This window comes from Prionailurus bengalensis, chromosome F2 (assembly GCF_016509475.1).
Source record: "Prionailurus bengalensis isolate Pbe53 chromosome F2, Fcat_Pben_1.1_paternal_pri, whole genome shotgun sequence".
In the NCBI taxonomy this organism is placed as follows: domain Eukaryota; kingdom Metazoa; phylum Chordata; class Mammalia; order Carnivora; family Felidae; genus Prionailurus; species Prionailurus bengalensis.
Window position 1 is genome coordinate 49,151,697 of NC_057353.1, and position 17,151 is coordinate 49,168,847.

At 43.1% G+C, this 17,151-nt stretch overlaps 1 protein-coding gene across 1 annotated transcript; it reads left to right on the top strand.

The window, feature by feature from the left end:
- Nucleotides 1-4,782: 4,782 nt before the first annotated feature.
- CTHRC1 (collagen triple helix repeat containing 1) lies at nucleotides 4,783-16,769 on the top strand. The gene is made up of 4 exons (XM_043601522.1): nucleotides 4,783-5,209; nucleotides 9,551-9,772; nucleotides 12,964-13,180; nucleotides 16,237-16,769. The coding sequence occupies exons 1-4, from the start codon at nucleotides 5,057-5,059 to the stop codon at nucleotides 16,377-16,379; spliced, it is 735 nt and encodes a 244-aa protein (XP_043457457.1). The 5' UTR covers nucleotides 4,783-5,056; the 3' UTR covers nucleotides 16,380-16,769.
- Nucleotides 16,770-17,151: the final 382 nt, after the last annotated feature.

Here is a 17,151-nt window from a genome sequence, read left to right on the forward strand (position 1 = left end):
CCCCATATGGGGCTCTACTATGACAGGGCAGAGCCTGCTTCAGATCCTCTGTCTCCCTCTCTCTCTGCCCGCTCATATTCTCTCTCTCTCTCTCTCTCTCTCTCTCTCAAAAAAACAAACAAACAAACAAACAAAACCATTAAAAAACAAAAAAACGCAACATGACTCCGGCTTTGACTGGTCACTTTGTGTCTCTCCAGCTTAAGGGTGGCAGTAGTTTATGGCTAGGGCCAATTTTGGGTTGCTTCACTGTCCCCTGTTGAGCTTCTAGCCTTTGTAGTCAATTTCCTTCACTAAATTCCTTTTATTTTAAATACTCAGCATGGTTTCTGTTTCCTAACTGGATGCTGAATGATACAACTGACATATAGGCTAAGTGTCATCGGTTGAATCATGGCTTCCTTTAATTTTATATGGGACCTCCAACTTTTATAATAAAAATGATAATAGCCAATATAGAGAGAGCACTCCATAAGTACCCGGTGAAAGTACTTAGTAAGTCACTAAACAGAGGATAGCTACAGCTTTAGCCTCCAGCTTCTTTTGATAGCAGCTATTAAATCTCCTCTGCTTGAAATATGTAGCATGATTTATGTTATTCTGACTAGACCTTGACTGGCACATAGACTCTTCTAAATTAATTCCAGTAAGTGTCCCCTTGATTCTTTTTTTTTAAATGGTACTTTCAGCCCACTTATGTCTGTATTTATTTCAGCCATACTAAATTTATCAGTTCTTACTTACATCACTGCCTTTCTTTTCCCTTTGGCTCTTTTTTAGAAAATAATAAAAACAGATACAAACCATCCAATTGCACGAATACCCTTTACGGAGTTAAGAGATGCTGCTGAAAAGGAATTTTTGACCAGCAGGCTGTGATTACGTGATGCTTTGAAGTGTTCCTCATCAAGTGATGCATGGAAGATGCACTTGGCAAAAAAGGGTGATTGAGAGATATGTGAACACTTAACAGTTTAAAACTTGAGGACTTCTGTATTTGCTTTCCTACCAGGGAAATACAGAATTCCGTTGGCTGGCTCCTACCACTAGTGTGATTAGAATACTTTTATTGACCATTTTGATCTTCTTGCCACCTGCCATATCTTATGTTATAAAACATAACTTTTGGGGCGCCTGGGTGGCACAGTCGGTTAAGTGTCCGACTTCAGCCAGGTCACGATCTCGCGGTCCGTGAGTTCGAGCCCCGCGTCAGGCTCTGGGCTGATGGCTCGGAGCCTGGAGCCTGTTTCCGATTCTGTGTCTCCCTCTCTCTCTGCCCCTCCCCCGTTCATGCTCTGTCTCTCTCTGTCCCAAAAATAAAATAAAACGTTGAAAAAAAAATTAAAAAAAAAAAAACCACATACCTTTTCATGCTATAAGGAAACAAGTGATGAAAATCAAACGCTTCCAGTCACAGCCCATTGACACATGTGTAGACAGCTTTCTAAGACAACCCCGGAAAATTTGTGCCTGTGTTATATAATCCCCTCCCCTTGAGTATGAGCAAAGCTGAAGATGATGGATATCCCTCCCACGATCATGTTATATTATACAGCAGAAGGGATTTTGCAGGTGTAATTAAGTCCCCTAATCAGTTGACTTTGACTTACCCTGGATGGGCCTGCCTTAATCATATCAGACCTTAAAAGGCACTGCCTCCTTCCTGCCACAGATTCAAAGTGTTCCAGGGAAGACCTCTGGAGGGAACCGCATGGTAAAGACACGAGAGGGGCCTCTGGTAACTGAGAACTGCCCCCAGATAACAAACAGCAAAAAAAAAAAAAAAGCAGGGGTCTTAGGCCTACCACCACAAGGAAATGAGTTCTGCCAACAACCTGAGGAAGGTTGGAAGTGCATCTCTCCCTAGTCAAGCTTCCTGATGAGGACTCACCTGGCTGATCCCTTAACTTCAGCTTTGTACGACACTAATCCGAGCTGGATTCCTGACCCACAAAAGTGGGAGGTAATAAATTTGTGTTGTGTTACTTCACTGAGCTTGTGGTAATTTGTTACATAGTAATAGAAAACTAGTATAGTCTATTGGGATAGCAGCCAAATCCATAATAGCCATATAGCCATATTAAGAAAATTATAAAATTTTACTGATGCATAAAAGAGGATTTGGAAAACTGGGAAGATATACTATGTGCCTAATGGGAAGATTAAATGTTTTAAAGATGCCAATCTCAAAGTAGTTTTTATAACAGACAAGAAAGGCATTAATAGTCCAAATATTTTAGAAAAAAAAAAAGGAAAATATTTAAACAGAAAATGCGCAGAACATTTGGAAATCTGTGATGAAGGTCACTCTGGAAATAACACCCAAGACACTAATCCATACTCTTTAATTGGAACTAACGGTAGAACAGACCTAAGTTTTGGACCAAGAAAACTCGACTGGACTGAGATAGTAAATTCCAGAGGTGGGAGGATAAATGACTTTGCAAACCAACACAGGCATAAAAGTAAGCACAGAGGGAGTGAAGTTAACCAAACCCATAGTGGGAATAGATTTGTGATAATTTTAGGACACAGGATATGTGAAATCTCTCTGTTTGGTGTAAAGGCACTTATACATTATTATAGATTATCTTTGAAATATGATGATATCTGGTTTACTCATCTTACAGTGTACTTTGATTAGTTATGCGAATACGTAGCTTACAAATGCACGGATATGGGCTCAGGTCATGATCTCACAGTTTGTGAGTTCAAGCCCCGTGTGGGACTCTGGGCTGACAGCTCAGAGCCTGGGGCCTGCTTCCGATTCTGTGTCTCCCTCTCCCTGCCCCTCCCCCACGCAGGCTTTGTCTCTCTGAAAAATAAATAAATACACATTCTTTAAAAAGTCATGGATGTTAGGTGACAGATGGAGCACAGCATAACGTATAGAGTTGTCAAATCATTATGCTGTACACCTGAAAAAAAAAGCATGGCTGTTAATAGAGGCTTAGCTGTTTGCTGAAACCTGAGTCTGGACCCAAAATTTACAGAGAGAGGGGCCATTTGAAGTCCCTGGGTGGTAGCAGCAGCAGGAGTTGCCATTGGCTAGAAGCCAGACTCTGGCGGCGCCCTCCCCTCCTCTCCAGCCTGTAGACTGCCACCACCACGGTGGTTTGGCCACAGAAAGGCACCAGCTGGGACCTTGTTCAGCTTCACACAGGGCTGTTTCATGGGTGAGCGATCTGTGTAGCTTTGCTTAAAAGAATCCCACGCTTGGCGTCCAGTTCTGTTAACACTGTCTTGAAATTCTTAATTTTTTTTTCATCAAAGGACCCTGCATTTTCCTTTTGCACTGACCCTGCAAATTATGTAGCAAGTCTTAGCTTCAGAACCCATTTGGATTTTTGCCTCTTTCTGACAAACAGGAATGAAACTTACTTGTAGTTAGACACTGGCCCACTAGTGAGCATTCCTCCAAATGCCCTGACTTGCTCCCTTGCCACACGGTTCCTTCTCTCTAATATCCATCAGCTGAGTCCACTATAACTTCCAGGAAACTGCCTGGGTGTCTAAAGAGACCTTGCTGAGTTGAATTTCGCCTCCGCAGCATTGCCATCCTATGAATAATCTCCACCTTGTTACAGGTGTGGCAAAACTGTCCTGCCGGATTCCAGCCAGTGGCGTATAAAGGACCCTACCTGGTGGGTGGCCTGGGTGCCCTGGGGATGCTTTCTTCCAGAATGGACAGAGGAGGACAGATGGGATTAGAAACAGAGTATCAGTCAGAAGTCAAGAATGATCACTCAGTAGTGAATTTCTCCCACTGCATGTAACTTACCCTCCCTGAACCTCCGTTTCCTCATCTGTGAATGGTGCAAATAGAGGAGGTATCAACCCCCCTAGGATTGTCCAGAGGACACAGAGTATGTGTAAAAGACTTCGTGTGGTTCCTGGGGCTTAGTGAGTGTTAGCACTTATGAAACATCAGTTCTTTTTAAATTTTTTATATTTAAAAAAATGTCTGCTGAAGTATAATGACAAACAAGGTTATATTAGTTTCAGGTGTACAGCATATTGATTCAAAAATTCTATACATTACTCAGTGCCCACCGCAATAAGTGTAATCACCACCTGTCCCCATACAACGCGATTACATTGTTGACTATAGTTGACAAAGGAACTATGCTGTTCCTTTTCACCTCTGTGACTTATTTTATAACTGGAGGTTGGTATCTCTTAATCCCCTTTACCTACTTCACAGATCCCCACACCCACCTCCCCTTTGGCAACTACGAGTTCTCTGCATTTAAGAGTGGTTTTTTTTGTTTGTTTCTGAAACATCTTGGTTTTTTTTAATGTTTATTTATTTTGAGAGGCGGGAGGGGCAGAGAAAGAGGTGGAGAGAGAATCCCCAGCAGGCTCCCAGCTCTCAGCGCTGAGCCCCAGGCCCCCTGGATCCCAACTGTGAGATCATGGCCTGAGGGGAGATGAAGAGTTGGCTGGCTTAACCCACTGAGCCCAACCAGGCGGCTCTGAAACACTGAATCTTAGTCATTTGGGTCATGGGCCCCTGGGCGAACCTGATGATACCTATGGTTCCGCGCCTCCCAATGTCACCTCCTAAAAAGAGCTTGCCCGCAGTGCCAGTTTGACAAACCCTGAAGGTGGTTCCTGGATCCAGGTTAGGGCACTTGCCTCTCAGGGGTCACTTAGGCGGTGCTGTCTCCACTCTCGCCCTCCAAGCTTCCACCTGTGGCCGCCAGAACGCCGCCACCGGCCCGGACTCGGCAGGCGGCTTCTCCACGAGGGTCCGGGCGGGCCGAGCGGCGGCGCCGGAGGGGGCGGGCTCGGCTCTCGGCCCGCCCCGTGTCGGGCTCGGGGTAGGGGCTCTGGCCTATTACAGGATGGAAACTCGGGTGTCCAGAGGGGCGGGAGGGAGAGGGAGTCGGAGGGAGGCGCGCGGGTGAAAGGGGCATTGATGCAGCCTGCGGCGGCCTGGGAGCACGGCGGGGCCAGAGTCTGATCAGGTCCCGGCTCCGCGTCTCCTCCTCCTCCTCCTTCTCCTCCTCCTCCTCCTCCTCCTGCTCCGCGCCTCCCCGGGCCGCCGCGCGCCATGCGCCCCCACGGCCCCGCCGCGGCCTCCCCGCAGCGGCTCCTCGGCCTCCTGCTGCTGTTGCTGCTGCAGCTGCGGACGCCGTCGAGCGCCTCCGAGACCCCCAAGGGGAAGCAAAAGGCGCTGCTCCGGCAGAGGGAGGTGGTGGACCTGGTGAGTGCGGCGGCGGGGACAGAGCCGCGGGCCGCACCGGGAGGACGTGCGTCCAGCTGTTGGGGGCGGGGTGGTCTGTACAGCTGTGTAGGTGGGTCGTGCGTGCGACTGGGTGTCCCGCTTTGTCTGCGTCCACGTGTAAGGTAGGACCTGCGCTAGGCGTGCGGTGAGGTCGTGGAACTCGCACGGGAGACCTAAGTGGCAGGGCCATCGTGGAGCGGAGATGCGACGTGGGTCGGGTGGGACGCCCCAAAATACAGGGAGACGCCCAATAATTTCTGGCCTCTGAGGGCCCTCCACACCCCAGGAAGATGGAGAGGGTTAGGGCGGCAGTGAGAGCAGAAGGAGGAGCTTAGGTAGGTTGGAAGGTGGGCCTGGGAGCTGCCTGGGAGACCCTAGACTCGCTGATCCCTTGGGTGGGCCTGGCCCAGAGCCCTGTGACGTGTCCTGTGTTGGGGCTGGTGGCCACGTCTGCCTGCAGGAGAGAATAACAACCCTTACAAAGCATCCGTCCAACTCTCTGTAACTTGAATACTATGAGTCATGTGGGTCATCTTCCTAGGAAGTATGGGCTGCAATTTACTTTGCTGGACGACCACAGCTCAGGACCGGAATGGTTCAGAGGGATTAAGGCCAGAAGGGGAAAATGAAGGGACCCCGCACTAACCCTCCAAGGACCCATTTCATTGTTCTGTTTAGACAGACAGGTAGTCAGTTCTTCCAGATACCCTCAGTCCCCAGCCTGTGGCCACCAAGCTGGAGCATCACAGTGGAGCTAAGGGAGAAGACAGTTTCCAGGACAGCAAATAGCCCAAGTGCTTTCTGAAGGGCTAATCTATGGGAAGGTCTGTTTGCTTAAAGCTCTTTCCCTCCGAAAATCAACAAACCTAGCCCTGTGTCTAGAGCTGTCCTTTCACAAGCTACCATATTCCTTGGCACATAATAAACTTAAGTCCTTAAGCCAATCTTATTTGCAGACAAATACGGTTTACAGGCATTGCAGGGCATAAAGTGGGGGCATTGTTTTGATAAAAACCGTTTTGAATTTGTTAAGTTGCCATTATAAACTGAGCTAATAAACCAAACTCCCTGGCAGCTAGTTCTATGCCAGATTCAAAGTCTCTGGAAAAAAATTCCTGCCATCGCACACTGCACTTTTTGGTGATGTGCTATGTAATTTTGTTCCACAAAGCAGACAATGTGTTCAGGGCTACAGTTCTATTTTAAGTGTCTAAGTTGTTTAAAACTGTACCAAATGGTTGTGGTTCATCTGCAGTTTGCATTTATGAATTTGCAATTATGATACACAAAATACCCCTTTTCTCCATAAAGCTAGCAATTTTTTCTTTTCCTCCATGGATTTTCAGTACCTGCGGTTTCCCACAAATCTCGCCCTGCTTGGAAAAGCTTATTGTGCAGCCAAGCTCAGGTGCATCCTGTAGATTGGATTTGGTTTTGCTGGAGAAAAAAAATGTTCATGTGGTCATTAAGAAGGTTTCAACAGATTCTATAAAGCAGCTTCTTTGTACAGAATCTGTCAAAGCGTTCCTTTCAAGCTTCCAGCAAGCTCTGCCCCCTGGTGGCCATGGAGAGAAGTAGGGGCTCATTCTACCGACATTTATAGAACCCCTGCCTGGTACTAAGCATGTGCTGGGATAGCATTTTATTTTATTTTATTTTTTTAACTTTTAAAAATTTATTTTTGAGAGAAAGTGAGAGAGAGAGAGTGTGAGTGGGGGAGGGGCAGAGAGAGAGGGAGACACAGAATCAGAAGCAGGCTGCAGGCTCCAGGCTCTGAGCTGTAAGGACAGAGCCCCGTGCTGGGCTTGAACCCACCAATTGAGAGATCATGACCTGAGCTGAAGTTGGTCACTTAACCAACAGAGCCACCCAGGTGCCCCAAGGGTTAGCATTTTAAAGTGAGAAGACAGATGTAATACCTGTGGAACCAAATTCAATATAATTATGTGGTCACTGAAATGCAGATTATTTCTTTATTTTTTATTTTTTTGAGAGAGAGCACACGAGTGGAAGATGGGCAGAGAGAGAGAATCTTAAGCAAGCTCACTCAGCATGGTGTCCAACTTGGGGTTTGATCTTACCACAGTAAGATCATGACCTGAGCCAAAATCAAGAGTTGGATGCTTAATCAACTGAGCCATCCAGGGACCCCTGTTTTAGAATATTTTGTATTTTAGCGTGTCTTCAAATACTTTTGAAATTTTATTAAATACTTTTCTTACTATTTCCTTGGCAATAAATAAATAGTGCTTTTTTTTTCTTACATCAGGAAAATGGCAGTGGCCAAAGTCATGACATAAATCATTTATGAAAACATAGGGCACCTGGGTGGCTCAGTCGGTTGGGCATCCGACTTTGGCTCAGGTCATGATCTTGCGGTCCGTGGGTTCGAGCTGTGCTTTGGGCTCTGTGCTGACAGCTCAGAGCCTGGAGCCTGCTTTGGATTCTGTGTCTCCCTCTCTCTCTCTTCCTCTCCCACTCATGCTCTGTCTCTCTCTGTCTCTCAGAAATAAGTGCTAAAAAAAAAAAATTAAAACAAAGATGAGGGGCCCCTGAGTGGCTCTGTCATTTGAGGATCTGACTTTTGATTTTGCCTCAGGTCATAATCCCAAGGTCATGGAATCCAGCCTCCCCTCCCCCCCATCAGCATGGAGCCTGCTTAAGATTCTCTCTCTCTCCTCTCTCTCTACCCCTCTGCCCTTCTCCCCTGCTCTCATGCACTCCCTCTCTCTCTCTCTCTCTCAAATAAATTGTAAAAAAACAAATATAAAGCTGGTGATGGGAAAAGAAATTGATTGGGAAACATTATATACATGAGGATCCTTCCTAGGTAATGTCATTACTGGATTTTATAATATGAAATAACTTATAATATGAAATCTAATCCCAGATGGCGAAATTGAAAGATAAGCTTTGAAGTTATTTTAATCTGTAAGGAATCTTGGGTTTTGTTGTTGTTGTTGTTGTTCTCACTGGACAGGATCTTTATATAGAATGACAGTATAATTTACACAAATAGGGGAATGTTAAAGTAAAAATTTAAGTGGATCGCATTTGGGGTTTGGAGGGCCCTAATAAGTGGACCAACTCAGGAATAGACACGGGAATTTTAGACGGAGATAAAATATCACCCTTACCACTTATCCAGCTACATTGGTATGAGTGGCTTATGTGTGCTGGGTGGCAGGTTTGCTAATGTTCCCTTTCCCAGCTCTAGACCCTGGCAAGGTCCACCCGAGGGAGTAGACATACTTGCCCAGTATCACTGCCTCACATGGTCTTGGGGGAATAATAAGAATCCTTCCGGCTGACATACACTGCTTACTGTGCCCCGCACTGCTCTAAGCACATTTTATATATTATCTCACTTCAATCTCATACGAACCCTACCAGGTAAGAATCTTTACTATTTTCTTCATTTTACAGGTAAGGAAACGGGCACTGAAATGTTGAGTCAGTTGCCTTATCTCACAGAGCTAATATGTGGTTGAGCCAGGATTAAAATCCAGAGAATCTGGTGCAAGAACTCATGCTCTTAACTTCTACCTGACACCGAGAAATAATCATAGCGCTTAAGAGGTTGGATGGATTCCTGCCACCCTCATGAAAACCAGCGGTCACCTGTAACCATGTCATTCACTCCTAAGAAGGAGTGAGGTTGGAGGCCAGACGTGTTACCCTCGTGACCCTCCCTTCACATAAAAATAGAAGCAGGAGATGTGCGATCCATTTCAAAGGTTTCGCCCGTTTAAGATAATTATTAACTAAGCTCTTTAAATAATTTTATCACTAGGAATATATCTTAGGGAGATAATTCAAAAGATGAAGAAAGCTCTATGTATGAAGATTTTCATTACAATAATATTAATGACAGACAAAATAGGAACAGCCTAAGTATCCCCAAATAATGCAATGGTTGCAGAAAAATGTTAAAGTATCATTCTGAAATCCAAGTCCCTTTACAGCATATAGGGTGGTGTATTCAATGATGTTCACGCTGAAATACAGCTATTTAAAAATCGTGTATACTTTTAATAAGCAGTAGAAAAAAGCAGGCAAATGAAAACATTGTGTCATCTTTGACTTGTGCGTGTGCATGCGTGCCTACAGTCTGTGCAATGAAAAGAACAGGAAAGAAATCTTAACATTTTAGAAATCACTTTAAATTCAGTTCTCTATAATAACTCATTTAGAACATGAACCAGTAGTATGAAGAGATTCTGCGCTCCAGGTGCTCAAAAATAAATGCAATTCTAATCAGAATGAGTCTTGGAATCGGAAGCGGTGAGAGTCTGTCCCCATTTCCTTTTTCTGCTCTAGTATAATGGAATGTGCTTACAAGGACCTGCAGGGGTGCCCGGGCGAGACGGAAGCCCTGGGGCCAATGGCATTCCTGGGACCCCTGGGATCCCCGGTCGGGATGGATTCAAAGGAGAAAAGGGAGAATGCCTGAGGGAAAGCTTTGAGGAGTCCTGGACACCTAACTACAAGCAGTGCTCGTGGAGTTCACTGAATTACGGCATTGATCTTGGCAAAATCGCGGTAAGTGAAGTCTGAATTATTTTAAAGTTGAAGCAAAACTTAAGAGTTTTCATAGTTGAGTGTGAATTTTGGATGAGATTTTATTTTATATTTACTAGAAGGCTTTTTACAAAATTAAGGAGTAGGGACCCTGTAGCTTTTAAGTGAGGATTAATGAAAAAAAAAAAAAGCTAACATTTCAAAGTTGATTTTATAAAGGTATTTCTAAGACAAATAAATCACCATGTTTTTTAGCCCGGATAATACCTAACATAACTTACTCTCCCCTTTTTATTTTTATTTTTTATTTATGTATTTTTTCAATATATGAAATTTATTGTCAAATTGGTTTCCATACAACACCCAGTGCTCATCCCAAAAGGTGCCCTCCTCAATACCCATCACCCACCCTCCCCTCCCTCCCGCCCCCCATCTACTCTCCCCTTTTTAAATGCAAACTAAAAAGGGAGAGTGTGAGTGTCTGTGTTGGATGGTAAGCAACCTTCCAGTCTTGTCCTAAAGTGAATTTAAATTTAAATTAGTGTAAGAAATTCTGCTGTGGCTCCAGACCACGAAAGAGTGGGAAAAAATTTCCAAGAAACTACCCTGTGATAGGAATTATCTCGAAGTGGGAAGTCTGTTGGTATTTGTCCTTATTCTGGGTAGCAGGTGTGGCTTAAAATTGCTAAGCTTATGGGAGGTGGAATGAACCAGAGATATACCAGTGAGCATTTAAAGTTTGTCTGTGAGGGCACCTGGGTGGCTCAGTCGGTTAAGCGTCAGACTGGTTCAGGCCATGAACTCACAGTTCATGAGTTCGAGTCCCGCATCGGGCTCTGTGTTGACAGCCTGCTTCAGATTCTGTGTCTCCCTTTCTCTCTGCTCCTCCCCAGCTTGCACTCTGTCTTCCTCTCTCAAAAATAAATAAACATTAACAAAATTTTTAAAAAAAATTTGTGAGGCTCCTGGGGTGCCTCAGTCAGCTAAGCATCTGACTCTTGATTTCAGCTCAGGTCATGATCTCACAGTTTGTGAGCTTGGGCTCTGCACTGACAGCGTGGAGCCTGTTTGGGCTTCTCTCTCCCTGTCTTTCTGCCTCTCCTCTGCTCGCTCTCTCAATAAACAAATACATACATACATACATACATACATACATACATACATACATACATAAACAAACAAACAAATGAACTTAAATTAAAAAAAAAAATTGTCTGTAACGGTGAGGTGGGGGAAAAGTACTCAAAAGAGCCTGAGTGGCAAAGCATTTTGATTCACAATTCTAGTCACTTTAATTAGTATTTGCTTCAAAAGCAACTGGCAAGACGATCGGGATGGCCCAGAGCTGAAGAAGCTTGGTGCTATTTCTAAGCCTCTTTCTTCTTTTGTTGCCCAGTGCCGTACCTGGTTCTGTATGTACAATATATTATTCCTTGATAGTAACCACTCCTACCATCAGCCAATGCAAATAGAAGAGATTTTACTTTTGGAACACTCTGAGATGCTCCTCGCCGCAGCTTTTTTCACGTCTGCTCGCTCGCAAACCGTTCGAGACTGTCTTGATTTGATTTGTGCGTACTCGAAGTTCCAGAGAGCTTCCATAGTTTTGGTGACTGTGACCACTTGCACTTTCGTATGTGACTTCTTAGAAAGCATTTGGTTAAAATGCCGCCTGCTTCTTTACACATCTGACGGGGACGGACTGGTTACTTACAGTTCATCAAAAGTTGCTGAGTTCTACAACTATCAGTGTGGACTCTACGTATTTAATACGTTTTTAAGTTTCTTAGGAGCTGTCAGAATGGGTTTGGGAGTTTTCTGCAAGTGAAAGATAGTAGACCGTGAGCCAGTGGAGAGAGCTTTTTTCTACTGCTTTTCTACTTTTTTCTCCTGCTTATTAAAATTTTGCAAAGAGCAATGAGAGAAAAAGACCCGGGCTTTCTAATTGTGTCAGATAGGTAAAGACTAAAACCCCCACCTGTGCTTCATCCCTGGTACTGTTTGCTGTCGCTCAAAAAAAGACACTGGTCAAGAATAAGTATATAGAGACAGGGCTAGTCTAGAATATGGACAGGGCTGGTCTAGAATATAAAGTCCACAAGGGCAGAGATTCTGTTTCATTTACTGCTGTAACTGTAACATCCAGCATAAAGGGCTCAGGAGATATTTTTTGGAATGGAAAAAAAAAAAGTCAATATATAGATTGGTTTGGTTTAAAATACGGAAGACTAGGGGCGCCTGGGTGGCTCAGTCGGTTAAGCGGCCGACTTTGGCTCAGGTCACGATCTCACGGTCCATGAGTTCGAGCCCCGCGTCGGGCTCTGTGCTGACAGCTCAGAGCCTGGAGCCTGTTTCAGATTCTGTGTCTCCCTCTCTCTGACCCTCCCCTGTTCATGCTCTGTCTCTCCCTGTCTCAAAAATAAATAAAAACGTTAAAAAATAAAATAAAAAAAAATAATAAAATACGGAAGACTAGCTGTTTTGAGTAAAACCAAAAGATACCTTCAATGACGTGAATAATTTTAAGAATGCTGTAATTTGATTTTCTGAGAGTACCTCATATCAGACTTTTATCTATCTTGCAGAGAACCTCTCTCCTTCTGTAAAAGTTAAGCTTTTTAAAATGTAATTTGAGGGGCGCCTGGGTGGTGCAGTCGGTTAAGCGTCCGACTTCAGCCAGGTCACGATCTCGTGGTCCGTGAGTTCGAGCCCCGCGTCAGGCTCTGGGCTGATGGCTCAGAGCCTGGAGCCTGTTTCCGATTCTGTATCTCTCTCTCTCTCTGCCCCTCCCCCGTTCATGCTCTGTCTCTCTCTGTCCCAAAAATAAATAAAAGTTGAAAAAAAAATTGAATAAATAAAAAATAAAAACAATAATGTAGTTTGAGGAAGAGGAAAGTTAAATAAAATTCACAGTGCAATTTGAAAGCATAATTTAAAATTTTTTAAAAATGATTATTTATCTTTGAAGGAGAGAGACAGAGTATGAGCAGGGGAGGGGCAGAGAGAGAGGGAGACACAGAATCCAAAACAGGCTCCAGGCTCTGAGCCGTCAGCACAGAGCCCGACACGGGACTCGAACTCATGAACTGTTAGATCATGACCTGAGCTGAAGGGAGACGCTTAACCGACTGAGCCACCCAGGCAGCCCTGAAAGCGTAATTTTAATGAAAGTTGAAAACGCTAATAAAGCCTTGTTTCTGTGTTTGTGACAGGAGTGTACATTTACAAAGATGCGCTCCAACAGTGCTTTACGAGTTTTGTTCAGCGGCTCACTTCGGTTAAAATGCCGAAGTGCGTGCTGTCAGCGTTGGTATTTCACGTTCAACGGAGCTGAATGTTCAGGACCTCTTCCCATTGAAGCCATAATTTATTTGGACCAAGGAAGCCCTGAACTCAATTCAACAATTAATATTCATCGCACTTCTTCTGGTATGTAGAATAGTGACTGCGTGATGTGCCTTACGTCTTTAGAGACCAAAACTGGTTTTGAATCCGCTGGTATGTTGGCTCACTAGCCTCTGAGAAGGAGACCTATAGCAGGTTTTCAGCACATGATTCTTCATCCTGGTTGCATTTCAGAATTCCCTGAAATGGATCTTTAAAAAAAAAAAAAACCATGCAGGTGCCTGGGTCCCACCTCTGACCAACTGAGTCAGAATCTCTGTGGATCAGACTGTATTTTTTAAAAGATCCCCAAGGATGAAAATTACTGAGTTAGATGAAATGAAAAACAGTCTCTAATGCCACAGAGCAGTGGTTTCCAACCATGGCTACGTATTCGGCTCAACTGGGGCACTTTAAAAAAATCCCTGTACTTGAGTACCACCCCTCCAGGGGGTCTGACTTAAAGGGTATGGAGGCTGCTGAGGGAATGGGTTGCAGAATCTCTTCCAGTTATTTTAATGCTCATGAGATCCACTAGCATAGACTGATAAGGAGATTACTTCTCTGCCTTGTCCTTTAAAAGGATGGATACGGTCTGCTGAACTTGCAAAAGAGAACATGGCCATATTGCATTCTCTGTTTCTGTGAAAGAATGACATTCATTTCAACCAGTGTTTGCTTAAACTGTAAGGGAAAAAACTTGGTTGGTTTGTTCTGTCTTAAGGCTCATTCACGAAAATTTGGACGATACCAAGAAATAGAACTGGGGGGCTGCCGATTAAAGCCATCACCCAGACGTACCACTATCGATATTTGGTTTCTTGAGTTGCAGTGAGATCGCACAGCATGACCGCCCATGCTGGGAGAATCACAAGATGTATATATCACCAGCTTCATTTCCCTGATTTCTTGCAAGGATTTCTCACTAATCTTGCACTTAAAAATGGCAGAGGGAAGAGAAGAGATCCCTCCACTGTAAACCAGAGGAAATTATATTTCAGCATGCTTTGGGGATTCAAGTCAGATACTGAACCCAGAAACCAGTATCTCACATTTCTTATTCCTAAGAAATTAAGGGCGTCCCTTCCACATTCTTCCTCAAATCCCCGCCATATCTTTCAGATATAAAGAAGATATTTTAATCCCCTCTTTTTGCACATGGAGAAGGTCCAGGGAAATAAAGTGTGTTACCCCGGACAGTAGAGTCAGTGTCCAGGAAAGCAGAAACCAGCTCCTTGCCTGCCCTCTTGTCTCCCCAACCCGCTCTTTGGTCCGGTTAAAAAGCTTCATCACTAAGTCCTTAGATACGTGTGCTGGAAAGGATGATATGTTTTGCATCTTGAGAAGCAGTCTCTAAAATAAGAAAAATCTGGATATAAAATTAAAATTTGATTAGGAAGTGATATGTGTTAAATAGTCGTTGGAATGAGTAACTAACTTTCTATAGTATTACCTTTAAGGTGTTTGAGCTAATATCTTGCTATGATATAAGCCCTCAGGCCCATGAACTGTGACCTATACGTGCATACGCCTTATAAATTATTTAATATAGCATTTCCCAACCATGTTGTGGAAACTCATTTGGTGTGATCCGTTGGGTGGAATGTCAGAAGTAATTTGTTACTCATAACAGTTTCTGTGTTAAGGTTATGGAAGGTTACCCTTATAATAAAGTCACTTTCCCTCTCACACTGTTACTCTTTCTTGAGAGAAAGGAGACATGCTTAGCACATTGAGGTTGACTGAAAGTCTTGGATGTATCCATGGGAGTTTGAAAACATTTGAATGCTACTTTGTTACCTGGGTCTAGGAGGAAAATAGGTCTAGAACTCCCAATTCCAACATATTTTAGATGCTTAAGAAATTGCAGTAGTATATTATCATTGCAAAAATGTTCATGCATTCAAAAAACATTTTGTTATATGTTAAAGACCATGAAGTGACCCTTTGACTCCTCATGCAAGACTGATGCTAGACCCCAACTTGTCTTATTACATCATGCAGTGTGAGGTGAGCCAGCTTCTAGGCCGTGGATCTGCAGAACTTGGGAGAACACGAGTATTATTTCTGGGCATTTTCACCAAGTGTGGCCCTAGGTTAAATGGAATTGTGGCCACACTGCTTAGTTCTCCCCGCTTTGAAAGGGGCCTGAACCACAGTCATATCACTGGATTCTGAGGGACTTACCTTAGATTCACTGATGTGTCCGATAAGGAAGGACAGAGCTTCAGATCTACATTACTGAGGCTCAGCTGGATTGTACTAACCTACCAAATGGGAAATCTGACCAGTCGCATGATGGCATCCCTCCGCTACTCACGTCGGGACCCATTTTCTTAAAGAACCTGGCAACCTTTGGTGCCTTTTCCTCCTTACACAGACACATATCTTTTTGTCTGTTAAAATGACCTTGGGGATTTTTTTTTTTTTTTTTAATATAGAAGAACCATGGTAAGATGGAATGCAAGTTGTATATTAGCATGTGAAAGTCCAGAGACCCTGAGAAAATTTGTATATTTATAAAGCAGAAGAACACAGAGGAAAAACAAGGCTGCTTGTTTTTTCACCGTGAGGAAATTCTATGAAAAATGGGATTCCCAGATTGGAGGACTGGTATAATGATTATGCTAGAATTTCTTTTAATGTTTTAAAAGTCCTTTCTTCTCCGTGAATGGCATCAAGTGTATAGGTAAGTGTTGGAAAAGACTTCCTTTAAAAAAGACCTGCACATCAAATAAAACTCTTGGCTTTCAAAAGTGTAGGCTTCCTTTGTTTAGTCAAATAAATTGCTTTTTTTGTTTTCAGTCACCTAAACAGTAACTTTCAGGAACTAAACAGACTCTGCTTTTATGGTCAAAACCTGTAAGAAAACTATCTGTTAAGCTTATATCATCGAATGGATAGGAATACATCTCTTAAAAATATTTACTTGGTAAGAAAAGAGAACTTTATCTTTATGAAGTCCTGATTAAGTGTTAGAATTTTTAATTCATCGTACATTGAATAGCTACGTTATCCAGCTTGCTAAAGCAATAAAATTTAGATGAAGATTTTTGCTTCTCGTTCTAAAGAAAGATGTACCTTTCATCTCTGTTCTGCAGTGGAAGGACTTTGTGAAGGAATTGGTGCCGGACTAGTGGATGTTGCTATCTGGGTTGGGACTTGTTCGGATTACCCGAAAGGAGATGCCTCTACTGGATGGAATTCAGTGTCTCGCATTATTATTGAAGAACTACCAAAGTAGATTCTTTAATTTTCATTCCCTACCTCTTTTTTATTAAACCTTTGAAGGGTTCATTTTAGTGGCGTTTTATATAATGTTTAATGTATACATCTGAATAAAAAACAAAGCTAAATGTGTTTACAGACCAAAGTGTGATTTCACACTGTTTGAAAATCCAGTATTATTCATTTTCCTTCATTCAAAACTGGTTTCAGGATTTTGTAGTTGATTAGAATACTTTCTTCGTATGCCCCATTCCCTGAACCCGTAATTTGGGACGTCATCGCGGTCTTGAACTTTTCCCGTTGTCTTAGGATAGCACCTTTTAAAACATAAGGCTACCCGTTTTTGTATAAGTTGTAAATGTTCAGAACTGTTTTATATCTGTGAAATAAAACTTGTTTCAGACTATTTTAATATCTTTAACCTAATTGCTACTAAAGTTAGAGTCCTTAGTACTTTATATCTGAAAAGTTGGGTTCAATTAATAATCATATATATATTAAATTTTAGTACATGTACTGCTTCATATTTTGAGGTGTATAAAGGAAAGCGGGGGGGGGTATTTGTGTGTCAGGAAATACATTAACAAGCACTTTAGGAATTTTATCTCTAACAAAGAATAAAAAGATGTGAATTCTGCCCTCCCAACTGCTTACTTCCAATTGATAGGGAGGATAAAATATATACACAATTAACATTAAATCAAAGATCAATATGTTGATTGTCATAAAAGTTGTTGAAGGGGTTGGCATAATTCAAAGGATGTTGTATTACCTGTGGCTGAGGTCAT

Bases quoted from the DNA above. Each gene is read 5' to 3' on its own strand.
- CTHRC1 (XM_043601522.1), top strand. From the start codon at position 5,057: ATGCGCCCCCACGGCCCCGCCGCGGCCTCCCCGCAGCGGCTCCTCGGC. The intron at 5,210-9,550 runs GTGAGTGCGGCG...TTTCTGCTCTAG, and splicing joins AGAGGGAGGTGGTGGACCTG to TATAATGGAATGTGCTTACA. The intron at 9,773-12,963 runs GTAAGTGAAGTC...TGTTTGTGACAG, and splicing joins TTGATCTTGGCAAAATCGCG to GAGTGTACATTTACAAAGAT.